This window comes from Dasypus novemcinctus, chromosome 18 (genome assembly GCF_030445035.2).
Source record: "Dasypus novemcinctus isolate mDasNov1 chromosome 18, mDasNov1.1.hap2, whole genome shotgun sequence".
Classification (NCBI taxonomy): Eukaryota; Metazoa; Chordata; class Mammalia; order Cingulata; family Dasypodidae; genus Dasypus; species Dasypus novemcinctus.
The window spans coordinates 75,443,768-75,461,098 of record NC_080690.1 but is presented as its reverse complement, the minus strand read 5'-3'; the positions used below and the strand labels follow the sequence as shown (position 1 = coordinate 75,461,098).

At 38.7% G+C, this 17,331-nt stretch overlaps 1 protein-coding gene and 1 pseudogene across 1 annotated transcript in view; one reads left to right on the top strand and one right to left on the bottom strand.

Moving 5' to 3' along the window:
* LOC101443501 (zinc finger protein 677-like) overlaps positions 1-11,521 on the top strand; it is a 41,632-nt gene extending 30,111 nt beyond the window's left edge. The window contains exon 4 of the mRNA XM_004460293.5: positions 8,839-11,521. Within this exon, the coding sequence (XP_004460350.2) occupies positions 8,839-10,805 (1,967 nt within the window). The 3' untranslated portion in view covers positions 10,806-11,521. The remainder of the gene's footprint in view (positions 1-8,838) is intronic.
* Positions 3,282-5,084, bottom strand: LOC139436923 (islet cell autoantigen 1-like protein pseudogene; annotated as a pseudogene).
* Positions 11,522-17,331: the final 5,810 nt, after the last annotated feature.

Below are 17,331 nucleotides of genomic sequence, written 5' to 3'. Positions count from 1 at the left end.
AATAGACTATTTTTTTTAGTGATTTATGATTTCTAATATATGTGGCAAATAGATTCTTTTTTTTTTAAAATAGAATTTAGATTGTGGTTTGTAATCATTATCCTTGGTGATTGCACCTTTGCAGAACAAAGATGCCATTGCGTTTTGGGAAGTTTCACTGAATAAAAAGTAAAAAGTTAAAAATGTCTGCGAAGACATTAACAGCTTGCTAATATCCAATAATGAAATAGAAATAAACACGTGAAAAGATCTTACAGAAAGACTCTTAATGACCTTTTCCTGAGTCTTTTTTTCTGACCTTCAGATGTTTTCTTTCCACCCTATGTAGTTCTTGGCCACAGTTGTAGTTTTCTGGAGTGCTCGTGGGCTGTTAAGAGCTGTGAATGGGAGATGAAATGCAGTTTACCTACAATGGTCCATTCCTTTAAAAAAAATTGTTTTTCTATATACATTGACTGAGACAGTAGAAGAAGCAGTTCTTTTCTAAATAAGCTTATTTAGAAGTAGGAGCACATGGAAACTACTGTGAACAATTTAGTTAAAATATTTTCTTTAAAAGTTTTCTTATGAGGGAGCCGATATGACTCAATCAGTTAAAAGTTTTCTTATGGGGATTTGGAGATGTAGTGCATTGAATGACAAATATGGTGTGCCCCAAACTAAAATGGAGATGCCGTGGACTGGATGACAAAAATATTCTGCCCCACAGCTAAGAGGTAGAGCAAAAACAAACAAACCCCAGATAAATGAGTGGTGATGTATGTGTGCAGTAGTTATATTTTCATCAGTAACACTTAATTTCCATTAAACTGTCTTCCCCAATACTTGTATTCTAAATCCTCCAAGGTTAAAAGTTTTACTTAGTTATCACATAGATCCACACATGGTGTTACCCATAGAAAGAAGTAGAAAAATAAGATACTTCCTTATTAATCATGTAGAGCTTTCTGTTTTTCTGCCAGCAAATATTCCAAATTAAATTATGTCAAGTATGGGCTATGTATGCAAATATTTCTAAGGGTAAGGAGTTTAAATTTTTCTCTCATTCAAGTAGAGGTTACTAGGTACTTTCAGGAATACTTTTGGCAGTTACTTAGGGAATGTTCCCCCCCCCCCCTTTTTTCTATTGTTATTTATTTATCTCCCATCTCATTGCTTGAGCTTGCTGTCCTCTGTGTCTGCTTGTCTTCCCTTTTTTTAGGAGGCACCAGGAACTGAACCCTGGACTTACCATGTGGGAGGGTGGTACCCAATTGCTTGAGCCACATCTACTCCCTGATTATTGTGTCTCACTGTGTTTCCTCATTTTGTCATCTTGTTGCATCAGCTTGCCACACCAGCCTGTCACATCAGCTCACTGTCTTTCTCGTCATCTTTAGGAGGTGCTGGGAACTGAACCCAGGACCTCCCATGTGGTAGGTGGGCACCCAGTTGCTTTAGCCACATCCATTTCTCTGTTTTTTGTATTTATCTGCTAAAGGCCTGCCGATGTGAAATACCAGAAATCTGTTGACTTTTTATTTTTTTCTATTGGCTTTTATAGAAGATAGTTCCAAGGCTGTAAAAAGTCCAACTCAAGGTTGCTTTCTCACCAAAGTCATTTGCCATGTTTTGAAGCAAGATGGTTGCCGATCTCTGACTGGTCTCTCCTGCCATAGGGCTTGTTTCTTACTGGGCCTTCTATATCAGTCTCAGCTGTAAGCTTTCTTCCCAAGGTCAGCTGCAGACTATCAGGTGAATGACTTATCTCTCCCCTGAGGCCCCAGGAGCTCAAGCCTTCTCCTTTCTGTTACATGACAAGATAAAAAATGACAGAGCTCTTTCTGTCATTTATATCATACTCAGCAAGAGGGTGGGAACTTAACCTGAGTCACACCCACTGACTAGTCAAATCAAAACCTTAATCTTAACAGGTAATCTAACCAAAGGTCACTCAACTGAATTTAATACAAAGGGTATAACACCCAGAGGAATAGATTAGTGTTCAACCATAATCTTTCTTGTTAGGATTCATAAAATAATCTCAAACTGCCACATTTTCTTTTCTGGAAGTATATGAATACTGCATACTACTTGTCAGTGAGTTTAAAACTAGACCTGGGAAGCAGATTTGGCTCAACAGAGCGTCTGCCTACCACATGGGAGGTCCAGGGTTCAAACCCAGGGCCTCCTGACCAGTGTGATGAGCTGGCCCATGCGTAGTGCTGATGCGTGCAAGGAATGCTGTGCCACACAGGGGTCTCCCCCACATAGGGGAGCCCCATGCACAAGGAGTGCGCCCCATAAGGAGAGCCACCCAGTGTGAAAAAAGTGTAGCCTGCCCAGAAGTGGTGCCGCATACAAAGAGAGCTGACGTAGCAAGATGTTGCAACAAAAAGAGACACAGATTCCTGGTGCCCCTGGCAAGAAGACAAGTGGACACAGAAGAACACAGCAAATGGACACAGGGAGCAGACAACTGGGAGGGGGGTAGGCAGGGAAGGGGAGATAAATAAAAATTAATTAATTTAGAAAGCAAAAAAACTAGACCTGACACCTGTATAACGTTTTGAATATTACTGGACATACTTGTGGTTTATAAGCTAGAAAAAAAGATTTTTCCCTTTCTACATTTACATTTAGTAAATTAATCATACTGTTACACTTCCCGTGAAAATTCAGTAATGGAATTGAGGGGTGTCCATGATTTTGTATGAATAAGAAAATCTAGGTAACGTTAAATTTTAGTGTCCAAATAACAAGCACCAAGTTTCTTTGTGATTTCATTAAAACAAATTCAGTTCTCATATCTCACTTGACTTTTTTTACTAAAGAAAACGCTGATCTGGTTCTAGAGCTATTATCCACAACAAATAACTCCCCTGCCACTATTTTATTTAAAAACTGGCGCCAAATCATGTGTCTTTTATCCACATGCAGAATTCTCAAAAGTCAGCAAGGCAGCTTACACATTAAAGACTTTCCAAAGAAATAAGCCTAACTCTTCATTTACAGAATTTATTCCTAGTTCTTTTTTTAAAATATAAAGTTTGGTATCTAACTTATTTTGTACTCAATAATTTTTAATATTTTCCACATATCAAAGTCATAATTTTGGGATATTAAAAGTGTAGTTAATAGATTCAAATGTGGTCCTTGTCCTCTGTCTAATGTTGGCTGACATGTTAACATTAGTAAACACCATGCTTTGTGTGTGGATTATGTTATAAATTTCTTTCCACAAAGGAAATGTGTTGCAAAATTGATATCTCAAAGCCACTGAAGTGTCAATATAACTTCAGTCAAGCAATAAGTGTGTCATCTGAGTGTCCAATAGTGTGTAGGTTTGAAAGTAGGTCCAAGTCTGCGAGTAGATTGAACCAGGCTGACGTGTCTTAGTTACCATTGTTGGGGGATCTTGTAAATTTGTTTGGACTTGGTGTAGGCACTGGCTGATTACGAAAGTAGGAATGAGGAAGTTCAGATCCCCCTCAGAAGGCCCAGCTGATGAAAGCCCCAGTAGTATGAAAACCAAGGTCAAAGAGTTGTGAAGGAAGGAATCTGGGGGAATGACCAAGATGGTTGGACCTCACAAAAGGCTTCTGGGATGTGAGACTGGCATTGGGGCTCCTAAATACAGTCTGGCATTTCTTGGTAAAATCACTAATACTTGAAGAACCAGGACTTAGGAGGTTGTTGAGAGATGAGAATTACTTTGCAAAATCCTCTCCTTCCAATGAATCTACAAGTAGATATTTTGCAACATTTTCAGAGTTAGAAACCTGAAGTGCTCCAAATTCTCTCATTTGAAAATGTTTCTCCTTCTTATCTTTGGTGGCTGGTTCACTTCCCAAGCTTGCCTTCTCATCCAACTTACTGAGATTTTCAGTAACAAAGTGTTTTCTATTTGTTCTTCTTTATGGTCTTTGGTAAGATTGCCTGAGAAATACAAGTCATGTGGATGGAAGCCAATACATTTCCGGTGGATTTGGGACATCATTCAAGCTGTTTTTCCTCAGAACCCAAGCAGTGTTCTCTGGTAGGAATGAGTGAATGAGATAATATATTGAAGCAACTAACTCTGAGTAAATCTACTTTTTGACAAATATCCACGATTATTTTTTTAAGGTTTATTTTTATTTATTTCTCCCCCCACCCCTTGTTGTTTTGCACTTGCTGTCTGCTCTGTATCTGTTCATTCTGTGCTTATCTCTTTAGGAGGCACTGGGAACCGAACACAGGACTTCCCATGTGGGAAGGAGGTACCCATTTGCTTGAGCCACCTCTGCTCCCACTTGTGTCGCTCATTGTGTTTCCTTCTTGTGTCTTTTTGCTGCATCATCCTGATGCATCAGCTCTCTGCACCAGCCTGTCAAGTCAGCTTGCTGTCTTGCTCATCTTTTTTTAGGAGGCACTGGAAACCAAACCCAGGGCCTCCCGTGTGGTAGGTGTACATCCAACTGCTTGAGCCACATCCATTTTCCCAAATATCCATCTTTAACTTTTCAAATGAAGCTTTTATACTTTTCACTTGGATTTGTACTTTTCTGAACTTTTCCATTTGTTCTATGGTGTCTGGATCCAGTTCTTGGGATGCTTCTTTCATCCACAGAAAAACTCCTCTGTATTCTGTGCATGCCTGTTCCACCCAGTTGTCATCAAGGTGTCAGATGAATGTTGATTTGACTGAATGTTGCTACTTGTTGCTTAAGATGAAACAGGGTAGCATACAAAGCTAATCTTTGCTTGGCTGAAGAACAGAGTGCCTTGCCAGTGGCATCTATCATTTTGCCAGCTTTAGTTACATCCCTTTCTACTTGAAACTTTAAAAAGAGTCCTCACTCATTTTCTTCCTCTGATGTAACATTGAGTTTTTGCTGATATTTTTCAATTATCTTCAGAAGATCAATGCATGTCTCTTGAATGGAATGAAAATCTCAAATTTAGCATCAAGTTCAGTATCAGATTCCACCACATGCTCATCCTCTTTTTTTTTTTTTTCCTGTTGCTTTGATAAAGAACTGTTTAGTTTTCCAGTATTTCTTTTACATTATGCTGACTATTAACTGGTTGTCTTCTGGTCTGGGTTGCTCAGAGGAATCCATGGAGTGACATTTGGAGTTGGAAGGAGGATTTATTAAAAGTGGTTAGACCCTGAGAACACTCCATAATCTGTGTCACTCAATGATAGTTGAAGAAATCCAAACTGGGAAACTCTGGGCTTGGTCATATAGATGCAGAAGAGAACTGGGTGAGATGCCAGAGCCCCAGCACACCAGGTCTGCACCATCTCAGATTACACTAGACCCCATGGAGATCTGTCTGGACTCCAGTTACCTACCATCTATGTGGTGTGACGCTATGACTCTGCCGGGCAGCTACCAACCCCTGTACCCCTCCACACCAGTGCATGGAGGTGTCCTTCATTTAGATTTTCATAGGGATGGCATTGAATCTCTAGATCAATTTGGGGAATATTGCCATCTTTACAGTATTACTTCTTTCAATCTATGAACATGAGATGCCTCTCTTTTTATTAGGGCTTTTAAAAAAATTTTTTTCAATAGCATTTTGTGGTTGTCAGTATATAAGTCTTTTACTTCCTTGGTTAAATTTATTCCTCAAGGGAAACGGACTTTGGCCCAGTGGTTAGGGCGTCCGTCTACCACATGGGAGGTCCGCGGTTCAAGCCCCGGGCCTCCTTGACCCATGTGGAGCTGGCCCATGCGCAGTGCTGATGCACGCAAGGAGTGCCGTGCTACACAGGGGTGTCCCCCGCGTAGGGGAGCCCCACGCGCAAGGAGTGCACCCATAAGGAGAGCCACCCAGCGCGAAGGAGGGAGCAGCCTGCCCAGGAATGGCGCCGCCCACACTTCCCATGCCGCTGACGACAACAGAAGCGGACAGAGAAACAAGACGCAGCAAAAAGACACAGAAAACAGACAACTGGGGGAGGGGAGGGGAATTAAATAAATAAAAATAAATAAATCTTTAAAAAAAAAATTTATTCCTCAATATCTTTTTTTTTTGACAAATATTATAAATGGAATTGTTTTCTTTTCTTTTCACCTTGCACATTGCTGGTGTATAAAATCATGATGAATTTTTGCGTGTTGATAGAATACCATGCAGTTTTCCTGATTTCACTCATTATGTGTATGCTAGTACACTGGGTGTACTGCTGGGTCTCTTAGGATACTTTTTTCTTCATTCTTTTTTCCTTCACATTATCAGACTGAGTAATCTCAATTCACCTATCATGAAGTTCATTGATTATATCTTTTGCCTTTTCAAGTCTCCTGTTGAACTCTAATACTGTTTTTCATTTCAGCTATTGTATTTTTCAGCTACAAATTTCAGTTGATTACATTTATAATTCCTGCTCTATATTTTCTGTTCAGAGAGGCATTATTCTCATTGTTTTCTTTATCTTTTTGCACATGGATTCTTTTAATTCTTTGAACATATTTAATTAGTTGATTTAAAGTCTTTGTGTTGTAAAGTCCAATATTTTGACTTCCTCATAGACAATTTCTTCCTTTTATTTTTTTGTTTTTTGTTTTTGCTTTGACATTATTATCTTTTAAAGATACATATATCACACGAAATTTTTTGTTGCTATTTATAGAACATACTTCCTAGTTGCTTTGCATGCCTTATGAGTTTTTGTGTGTTTTTTTTGCTGGACATTTTCAACATTATAATTTGGTACCTCTGGAAATCAGATTTCTCCCCTTACTAGGTTTGTTGTTGTTTCTTTTTGTGGTTCTTATTGTTTGTTTGGTAACTTCTCTAAGCTAATTTTGTAATGTCTATTTTTTTTCATGTAAAGCCTCTGAAGTCTCTGTTTAGATAACTTAGTCACCTAATAATTTGATTGAGATTTTCTTAACCATATGGAACAAAACAACAAATTCACTCTTTTCAGGTGTTTTTTTGTTTTGTTTTTGTTTTTGTTTTTGTTTTTGTTTTAGTTACCAGGGCTAGGGACTAAACCTGGGATCTTGTATGTGAGAAGCTAGTACTTAACCACTGAGGCACATCAGCACCCCTGAGTTGTTTTTTGTTTGTTTGTTTGTTTGCTTGCTTGCTTGTTTTGTTTTGTATTGTTTTTAGGAGGCACAGGAACCAAACCCAGGACCTTTGCCACCTGCACTCACTGTCTATTCTCTGTGTCCATTTGCTGCACCTTCTTCTGTGTCTGCTTCTCTTCTCTTTGGGTGTGCCAGGAACCGATCCTGGGACCTCTGATGTGGGAGAGAGGCACTCAATCACTTAAGCTACCTCAGCTCCCTGGTCTGCAGTGTCTCTTATGGTCTCTCCTCTGCATCTCCCTTTGTTGCATCGTCTTGCTGCACCAGCTCTCCACAGCATGGGCCATCAGCTTTCTGCATCACGGGCCTGCTTGCCTTCACCATATGGTAGCTGGGAGCCCAATTGCTTGAGCCACATCTGCTTCCCTAATACATTTGCCTTTAAATTGAAATGTTGGACAGTCCTACCCTCCTTCCTCCCAGTAGCACTTCTGCTGTGGAAGAGTTCTAAATTAGGCAAAATAAAAGCAAGCTTTTTGAACTATTCCTTCAGAAAGGCATCAGTCATCAGACAGGTAAAAAAATGAAATCCACAATTCTTTGAGGAAAAAAGTAATCTGCTCCCTGGTATTTGGCAATTTTACCAGAAATGTGGGCTCTTGTCCTCAACAGCAAAGGATGTGGCCAGGGCAAATTAAAACACTACAGCATTCTCCTACTGAGATTAACTGACTTTTTCTTACGTATTCATTTGATTGCTGTGTATCTTTGATTAGCCTCCACAGTTGTGATGAAATCGATTTTGTTAGTTTTTGCCAGTTTATTTGCTGTGTTTTTTTGTGTGTGTGTGGGATGCACGTTTAAGAGTTGTGTCCTCTACCATTTTCTTTGGCATCACCCTTCCCCAATTGTTAATCTTTATAACCCTTTGTTCTTATCCAAGATTGATATTTCACCAGTCAGTGATTCTCAACATATTTTTGGTTCTCATATTTTGTGCTCCTTCTGGAATAATTCCTTTCTGAAGGAGAAATGCCTTAGAATTCCACAGATTGTAATTTAATATAATTTGATTACTTATTATTTGTGTGTTGTATTTAGCTTGGGTTATTAAAATTATTTATTAGTTTTTATTATGATTTATAGTTGATGGATTTCCAGTGTCTAATATAGAATATAATTGTAAGGCACTAACTGTTAATGTTGCAAAATGCTTATACTAAATGGATAAAGTTAGTTTTAAAAGAGTTATTCAGAAAAATATTTTGTTCTTCCAGTGGTTTTTATGAAGTTCTTTGTTATTTTCCTCTTACCATAGGAAACATACCTTGAGAGTGGGACATACTAACTCTGAATTGCCATTTATTAGTTATTTATTATATAAGATTTTTGTTTATTACTTACCATTACATTACATAGTGCTGTGCCTTAGTATTTATGTGCCTATACCAATTATGCAATAAATATGTTATAATCAAATATCAGACACCCATATGTCTTCTGCCAACTGAAGTCTGTTTTGAGATGGCACTGGGAAAATACTCCTTAATTCAGGATATATGTAAGTTTACATAGTGAATGGTTTGGTCACAGGGTGTTTGAAAAGAGGCTCCCCTTAAAATAATTTGAAATACATGTAATCATGCTTTTCTGAAGGATCCTGGTCTCTCTGTATTCCTGAACATTTGAAGATCATAATTGAGAAGTTTATTAATTCTCTTCACTCTAAGTATCACTTTTGGTATAATATTATGTTTTCCAATATAAAATATTCATCCTCCAAATCTAGTTAATAGGAAGCCTGTGGTCTTTTTTTGTCTTTCAGATATCCCTCCTAAATGTGGGATCAAAGAATTATTACCAGAAGAGGACATTAATATGGTAGAATTATGCCAACCAGTGATACTGGAAATACATGAAAGCCTTGGAATCAAAGATTTTGACTTCATCGAATTTTGGGAAGGTATGCATGAATTTGAGAGTCAGCAGGGACATGGCAAAAGAAATTGCAAAGGAGTACCTAGGACCCAAAACAAAAATCTCACTTGTAGGGAAGATCAACAATATATGAAATCCTGCGGTAATTTCCCTCTAAAGCAGAGTTTTTTTGTTAGAAAATGTGCACATCAATATTTCAAACATGAGAAGCCATTTTCAAGGAATTCATTGAGGCTAAAAAACAACATAGGCTATGCAGGAAACAAGTATGTCAAACCTTTTGAAAATAGACTTGGTTTTCGGTCACATCTAGTTGAAATGCAAAGATTTCAAACTGAAGAAAAAATGTATGAATGTAATCAAGTTGAAAAGTCTATCAAAAATTATTTCATGCAAAGATTTCCTCCTAGTGTCAAAACCAATACTAGCAATAAATATGGGAAAGTTTTCATGCATCATTCATTGCTTGCACAACAGCAAAAATTTCATATTACAGAAAAACCTTATGAATGTAATGAATGTCATAAGGCTTTTAGTCAGTACTCAATCCTTGCTAATCATCAGAGAGTTCATTCTGAGAAGAGTCCTTACAAATGTATTGAGTGTGGCAAATCCTTTATCCAGTTCTCAAACCTCACAAGACATCAGAAAATCCATACCAAAGAGAAACCATATAAATGTAATATATGTGGGAAAGCCTATAGTCAAAATTCAAATCTTGCAAGTCATTGTATAATTCATACTGGAGAGAAACCTTACAAATGTAATGAATGTGGTAAAGCTTTTACTAAACGTTCATACCTTTTGGATCATGAGAGAATTCATACCGGTGAAAAACCTTACAAATGTAATGAATGTGGTAAAGCATTTACCAAACGTTCATACCTATTGAAGCATGAAAGAATTCATACCGAAGAGAAACCTTACAAATGTAATGAATGTGGTAAAGCTTTTACAACACGTTCATATCTTTGGGATCATGAGAGAATTCATACCGGAGAAAAACCTTACAAATGTAATGAATGTGGTAAAGCTTTTACCAAACGTTCATACCTTTTGAAACATGAGAGAATTCATACCGGAGAGAAACCTTACAAATGTAATGAATGTGATAAAGCTTTTGCCAAGCGTTCATACCTTTGGGATCATAAAAGAATTCATACTGGAGAGAAACCATTTGAATGCGCTGGATGTGGCAAGGCCTTTAGGCGATATTCTGGCCTCAAGAGCCACCGAAGAATTCACACTGGAGAGAAACCTTACAAATGTAAGGAATGCGGCAAAGCCTTTAAACAGTTCTCACACCTCTCTAAGCATCAGAATACACATCCTGGAGAGAATTCACTCAAATGTAATGAATGTGGTATGGCTTTTGTCCAAATTTCAAGTTTTGTGGAACATCAGAGAATCCATACTGGAGAGAAACCTTACAAATGTAATGAATGTGGTAAAGCTTACACCCAATTAGCACACCTGAATAGACATCACAAAATACATACCGAAAAGAAACATTGTGAATCTAATATACAAAACAATGTTTTTATACGTATCTCTAGCCTTGGGGTTCATCAGAGAATTCATCGTAGAGAGAAATTGTACCAATGTAATGAATGTGGTAAATCCTTTAATTGGCTTTCACTCCTTACTCGACATCAGAGAATCCATACCGGAGAGAAACCATATAAATGTAATGTATGTGGCAAGGCCTTTAGTCAAAATTCAAACCTTACAATTCATCTGAGAATTCACACTGGAGAAAAGCCTTACAAATGTAAGGAATGTGGCAAAGCCTTTAAGCGGTCTTCAAGCCTCACTAGACATCAGAATATACATCCTGGAGAGAAGCCACACTAATATAATGTATACAGTAAAGCTTTTATCAAAAAGCTTTGGGATCATGATAGATATCCTATTGGAGAGAAAGCATACAAATGTATTGAATTTCTGCAAGGCCTTTAGGCTATGGTCCTACTTCAGGATTCACTAAAGTATTCATACCATAGAGAAACCTTAGAAATGTTGTCAGTATGGTGAATTGCATAACCTATTCTCCCAGTGGGCTGACCATCAGGAAATTCCTGCTAGAGACATCTATGTCTGTATTCTCAAGTATTAATTTCAGATGTTAAATTCTACACAGTGATGAAAAGACAACATAATTTAAAATATGTGATATGAGAGATCACAATGAATCAAGGACATCTGTGGAAAGGTAAACTTTCTTTGGTTTATGAAACATTTCTGTTCTACTTGAGGTTTCTTACTATTGATGACTTTTATCCTGAGGTTTGAAGTCTATTGATGTTATGCTTTCATCACAGCCCTTTTATGTGTCACCATAAAGGTTTGCAGGAAGGGATTAATAAGATGAAAGGGGCTACCCCATTTGTGGAGTTCATTTGGATCTATGTTCCCCAGAACAAGGGTACTCAATTTTTTAAAAATATATGTAGCAGTTTGATATTATTTATGAATTCCAAAAAAAAAAAAGTATTGATGTTTGTAAAGTGGTCTGTTCCTCTGGGTGTGATACCCTTTGATTGTATTAAATTAAAAAGTTTTAAGTTTACTTAATTAAATCAATTTAGGACCTTTGATTCAACATGTCAGCAGGGCATGGTTCCGGGTTGAGTTCCCACCCTGTTTGTAGGGTATATAAATGAACAGTCCATCAAGAAGAAACAGGGAAACGGACTTTGGCCCAGTGGTTAGGGCATCCGTCTACCACATGGGAGGCCCGCGGTTCAAGCCCCGGGCCTCCTTGACCCGTGTGGAGCTGGCCCATGCACAGTGCTGATGCGCGCAAGGAGTGCCCTGCCACGCAGGGTGTCCCCCGCGTAGGGGAGCCCCACGCGCAAGGAGTGCACCCATGAGGAGAGCCACGCCCAGCGCGAAGGAGGGAGCAGCCTGCCCAGGAATGGCGCCGCCCACACTTCCCGTGCCGCTGACGACAACAGAAGCGGACAAAGAAACAAGAAACAAGACGCAGCAAAAAGACACAGAAAACAGACAACCGGGGGAGGGGAGGGAATTAAATAAATAAAAATAAATCTTTAAAAAAAAAAAAAAAAGAAACAAATAAGATGAAGAAGAGAGAACTCTGTCAGTTTTGATCTTGGAGCCCCAGAGAGAGCTGAGCCATTTGTCTGATAGTCTACAGCTGTCCTTGTGAAGAGACCAGAGATACTGAGTCTGGAAAGAAATGAGCCCTATGCCAGCCTACAGCTGAGATCAGAAGAGGCTGGGTGACCACAGAGCCTTAAGAGGAAGAAGGAAGGCTGAACCTTTGCAGAGGTTGGCAGCTATCTTTGGTGAGAAAGTAAAGAACCTTTTATGGTACGTTGAGTTGGACTCTACAGGACCTTGTAACTGTAAGCTTCTACCCCAAATAAATACCCTTTATAAAAGCCAATGGATTTCTGGTACTTTGCCTCAGCACCCTTTGGCTGACTAATGAAATATATATTGTTATTTTTAAAGAAACTTTAGATTACATAAATGTTACATAAAAAATATAGGGGACTCCCATATACCCCACCTTTTCCCCCCTCTCACACTTTCTCCCATTAACATCTCCGATTAGTGTGGTATGTTTGTTACCATTGATGAACACATATTGAAGCATTGCCTCTAACCATGGACTATAGTTTACATTATATTTTATACTTTGCACCACACAATTTTATAGGTTTTGACAAAATGTATAATGGCCTGTATCACACAGGACAACTCCAGTGTCTCCAAATTGCCCCATGTTATACCTATTCTTCCCTCTCCCTCCCCTCAAAACCTCTGATGGCCACTGCCTTCATATCAATGATACAAGTTCTTCCATTGCTAGAATAATAATATGTCTATTTTAGTCCATAGTTGCATTACCCCCTTATGATTATTCATTTCTCAATCTTGAGGATTTTAGGATGCTGATGCCCACTTTGTTTCTGACTGAGCAGAACCTTAGATCCCATGGGGCAGATGGATGGAACTGTCTTGCTTACAGTTGTAGATACTCTGTTTTGGGGGGATAGGTGTTATCCATCGTCATTCTTTCATTAGTTGTCCTGGGCAAGTCCAATGAACTGGAGAGTAGGTGTTGAAACTCTGCTGAGATTCACAGCTCAACTGGCATATGAACAGACCAAAGATTTAAGTCTCTGGGACATACCTTTAATGAAGGTAGTGCTAATTATAGGTTCAAATAAAAGGGACAGTTGAGGTATGTATAGGGAAATTATAAATGGATCTAACTCTGTTACATTGGGGAGCATATATTCCAAAGTAAGGGCCACTGACAGTTTGCTGAATTCCTAAGATTGTCTACCCTGCCTATAGTGTCTAGATGTCTCTAGAGCCCTGAGGAGCCCTGCTATTTGAGGCACTGTTTACTGTGGCAATCAATGAGATCCTGCTGAGACGTGCATAAGCGTAACCTCTGGAATAACCTCCTGGCTCACTTTGAAATCTCTTGGCCATAAAAGCTCATTTGTATTTAATATTTCCCCCTTTTGGTCAAGATCTTTTTCCAGATTCATTGCTAGTCATTGCTTGGTAATTACCCCCTTGGTGCCAGGGAGACTTATCCCTGGGAGTCATGTCCTATGCTTGGGGGAAGGTAGTGTGTTTATATACTGACTTTGGCTTAGAGAGAAGTCACACTTGAGCAACAAGGAGGCTTTCAGGAGGTAACTCTTAGGCATTATATAATACTAGGCTAAGTTTCAATTTCACAAGAAAAGGTTCATAAGTACAAGCATCAATATCAAGGACCTGGCTTAATGGTTTGTCCTCCTTCACTAGGCACTGCCCATGTACTCGGGATTCTTGCCACTCTATTAGAGAATGTAGCAGGATTTCCCAGGCACTGAATCTTAAGATATAATATTCTGTGAAGGTTAATGAGATTATGGGGAGTGATAGCAAATATATGTAATACTATGGTCTAAGTCATCACAATGAATGTGTTCAGGGACCTCTTCTACAGATTTGGTGGTACCACAGAGGGCCACTGGGTTATTGGAAAGGAATCCTCTACCAACTGTCCATAAATAGAGTAGCCCAGCACATTTACAAGATTTTTCGTGAGAGCAGAATGATAATTTATTAGACACTGCCTACATAATGGAGATAACAGAGGAAATGATGGTCACCCTCTCCTTTGAAAGGAAATAAGTGTTGCATATCAAAGATTAATGAAAAATTAGTCTGAATCTTGGCACCTGAAGAGAGAGAGCAAAGTTTAGTGGGAGGAGAAAAAAAAACTGCATGCATAGGATTCACATTTAATCCCTGCTCTGCATGCGTTTGGTACCATTTTTTAAAAATGTATCATAGTTTTCCTGTTTCAATTAATAAAATTTAGTTATTTTTAAATCAGAATGAATCTGTTTCCTTCTGTCGACTTAAACCTTCCCCATCTCATTGTAGTAATTTGTAACAAACATTAGCAATACCTTAGTAGGCTTCTGAGCTTGAACGGCAACCATAACAGTTCTTTCCATTGTGGAATCAAATAACATACAATTTGGGGAATATATTTTCATAGTTTGCACCTGAGTTATTCTCTGCACTCTGTCCCCTGGATATTTATGTGATTGCAGTTAAGATGTCATAGCATTGAGAGAAGTGGGTATGGCTCAAGCAGTTGGGCGTCTGCCTACCACATGGGAGGTCCCAAGTTCAGGTCCTAGTGCCTCCTAAAGAAGATGAGCAAGACAGAGAGCTGACTTGACAGTCTACTATGGTGAGCTGATAAAACAAAATGATGCAATGAGGAAACACAATGAGAGTTATAACAAGTAGGGAGCAGAGGTGGCTGAAGTTAATGGACACCTCCCACCCACATGGGAGGTTCTGGGTTTGGTTCCCAGTGCCTCTTAAAAAGAAGATGAGCAGACACAGCACACAATGAGCAGAAACAGCAGACAGTGCAAACAAGTGGGGGTGGAAATAAAAATCTTTAAAAAAGAATCATAGCATTGAAATTTCTGCCCTTCCAAAACCTGCATTGTTGTTCATATATGTGAGTCTTATGATTGCATTTGCACATGCCCATTTTGTCCCTCAGTGAAATCCATGGCTTGCATTGTCCTTGACTTCATGAGGTGAAAAATATGTTAAGCATGTGAAATATATTAGGAAATAAAATTTCAGAACCAAGCAACAGTGTTTTACCTCCTTCAAGCCCTCATTAAATAACATGAAAACATCCCTGTTTATGAATTTCCTCTTATGAATGAACATACACAATAAAGGGGAAGTATTATTTTTGTAGATAAGGAATTCACAAATTTATTCCTAAAATACTTTGTTAATTTATACTTTTAACTATCTCACAAACACAAATTTGGTTCCAAGAACTTGATTTGGATATTGAGAGTGATAATTCCACATGTTAAACAGGATTGAGAAATTTTTATTACATAATGAGGCTTTCTGGAGGAAGAGGAGCAGGCTTCCCAAGCTGTTCCAAAAATGGCTTCAGAGATTAGGGAAAGGAGACTGAATTGGGCTGTTTCTACTGCTTAGGACCTGGGTCTGTGATGGGAGTACCCAAGCATTGTTTGATATTCCTGCTTGTGCCAAAGGAGGGAGCCCCTGTAGTTATCAGCTTGCCCAGATGTGCAGCTGAAGTAGAAGAGGGAGGCTTAAAAGCTGTCAGTAATTATCAACAAATGGGAATCGGCATTTTTTTTTTTTTTTGGAGGTATTGGGGATTGAATCCAGGACCTCATATGTGTGAAGCAGGTGCTCCATCACTGAGCTACATCTTCTCCCCAGGCTTTGTAATACCACACTTAATGCTTACTGTTGAAGCTCTTGACTCCATGGTTGAGAAGAACACATTTTCTTGTTTATAACTTCCCACATACCCTTTCCTTATGCATAGCTAGAACCCATTTTTCAATATGTTGAAACTGCTTGTGAAATATTCTTTAGTTAAATTTCCTAAAGTATTTTTATACTAAATTATTAAAACAAAATTTTTGGAAGTATTTAGACAAATTTATAATTTACTAGAAGATCAACTTTTCAGAGACAATAAAATCTCAATTTGTGATTATGGCATTATGCGTTACCATGACTTACAAATCTAGTAAAATTATATATATATATATATATATATACACACACACATACGCATGTACATATACATACACATATATTTTTATATATATATTTCCTAGATTAATTCAATAAGGAATTTAGTAGATTCAGAAAGCAAGGAATTGTTTTGAGAGTTGTGTGACATGAAAGTGCACCTATGGGGAAGCGGACTTAGCCCAGTGGATAGGGCATTCATCTACCACATGGGAGGTCCGCAGTTCAAAGCCCGGGCCTCCTTGACCCGTGTGGAGCTGGCCCATGGGCAGTGCTGATGTGCGCAAGGAGTCCTGTGCCAGGCAGGGGTGTCCCCGTGTAGGGGAGCCCCACGCACAAGGAGTGCACCCCATAAGGAGAGCCAGCCTGCATGAAAGAAAATGCAGCCTGTCCAGGAATGGCGCCACCCACATGGAGAGCTGACACACAAAGATGACACAACAAAAAGAAACACAGATTCCCATGCCGCTGACAACAACAGAAGCGGTCAAAGAAGAACATGCAACAAATGGACACAGAGAGCAGACAACGGGGGGGGCGGGGTTGGGGGGGAAGGGGAGAGAAATAAATAAAAAATCTTTAAAAAAAAAGTGCACCTATGGCTATGACAGATACACAGTAGGTCCTCTCTAAATATGAAGAACATCTTTTGTTCATGAAAGAACTAGAAGTGATGTAAAATGCTGAACTGAAATATTGTAAAGTGGAGGCAAGAGACCTATTGCTACTCTGCAATTTTCATAGTGGAACTTTGGGAACACAATATGTTCATTCTACCTTAAAATCGTCTCTAATTCCTCTCCTTGCCAGTATCATTGCCATCATTATATCTCTTGCCTCCCTTACTGCAGTAGACATTGGATGATGTGTCTCCAAGTCCTTGTAGAACAGGGTCAGTAGATCAGAATTTGTTTTTTGACATCAGTGTGAACCTATTAGATGTTTTTGTTTGTTTTATTATACACACACCATAAAAATCAATTTTTTCAAGTGTGCAGTTAAATGGTTTTTTAATATGTTCACAAAGTTATGCAAACATTGGCACTAATTCCAGAACATTTTCATCACCCCAAAATAAACCCTGTTCCCATTAGCAGTCATTCCCAATTCCTCACCCACATCCCCCACCCCAGCTCTTGGCAACATCTAATCTACTCTCTGCCTCTATGTATTTACCTTTTCTGGATATTTCATCTAAATGCAGTCATACAATATGGGGCTATTGTGTGTGCCTTCTTTCACTTAGGATAATGTTTTCTAAGTTCATCTGTGTTGCAGCATT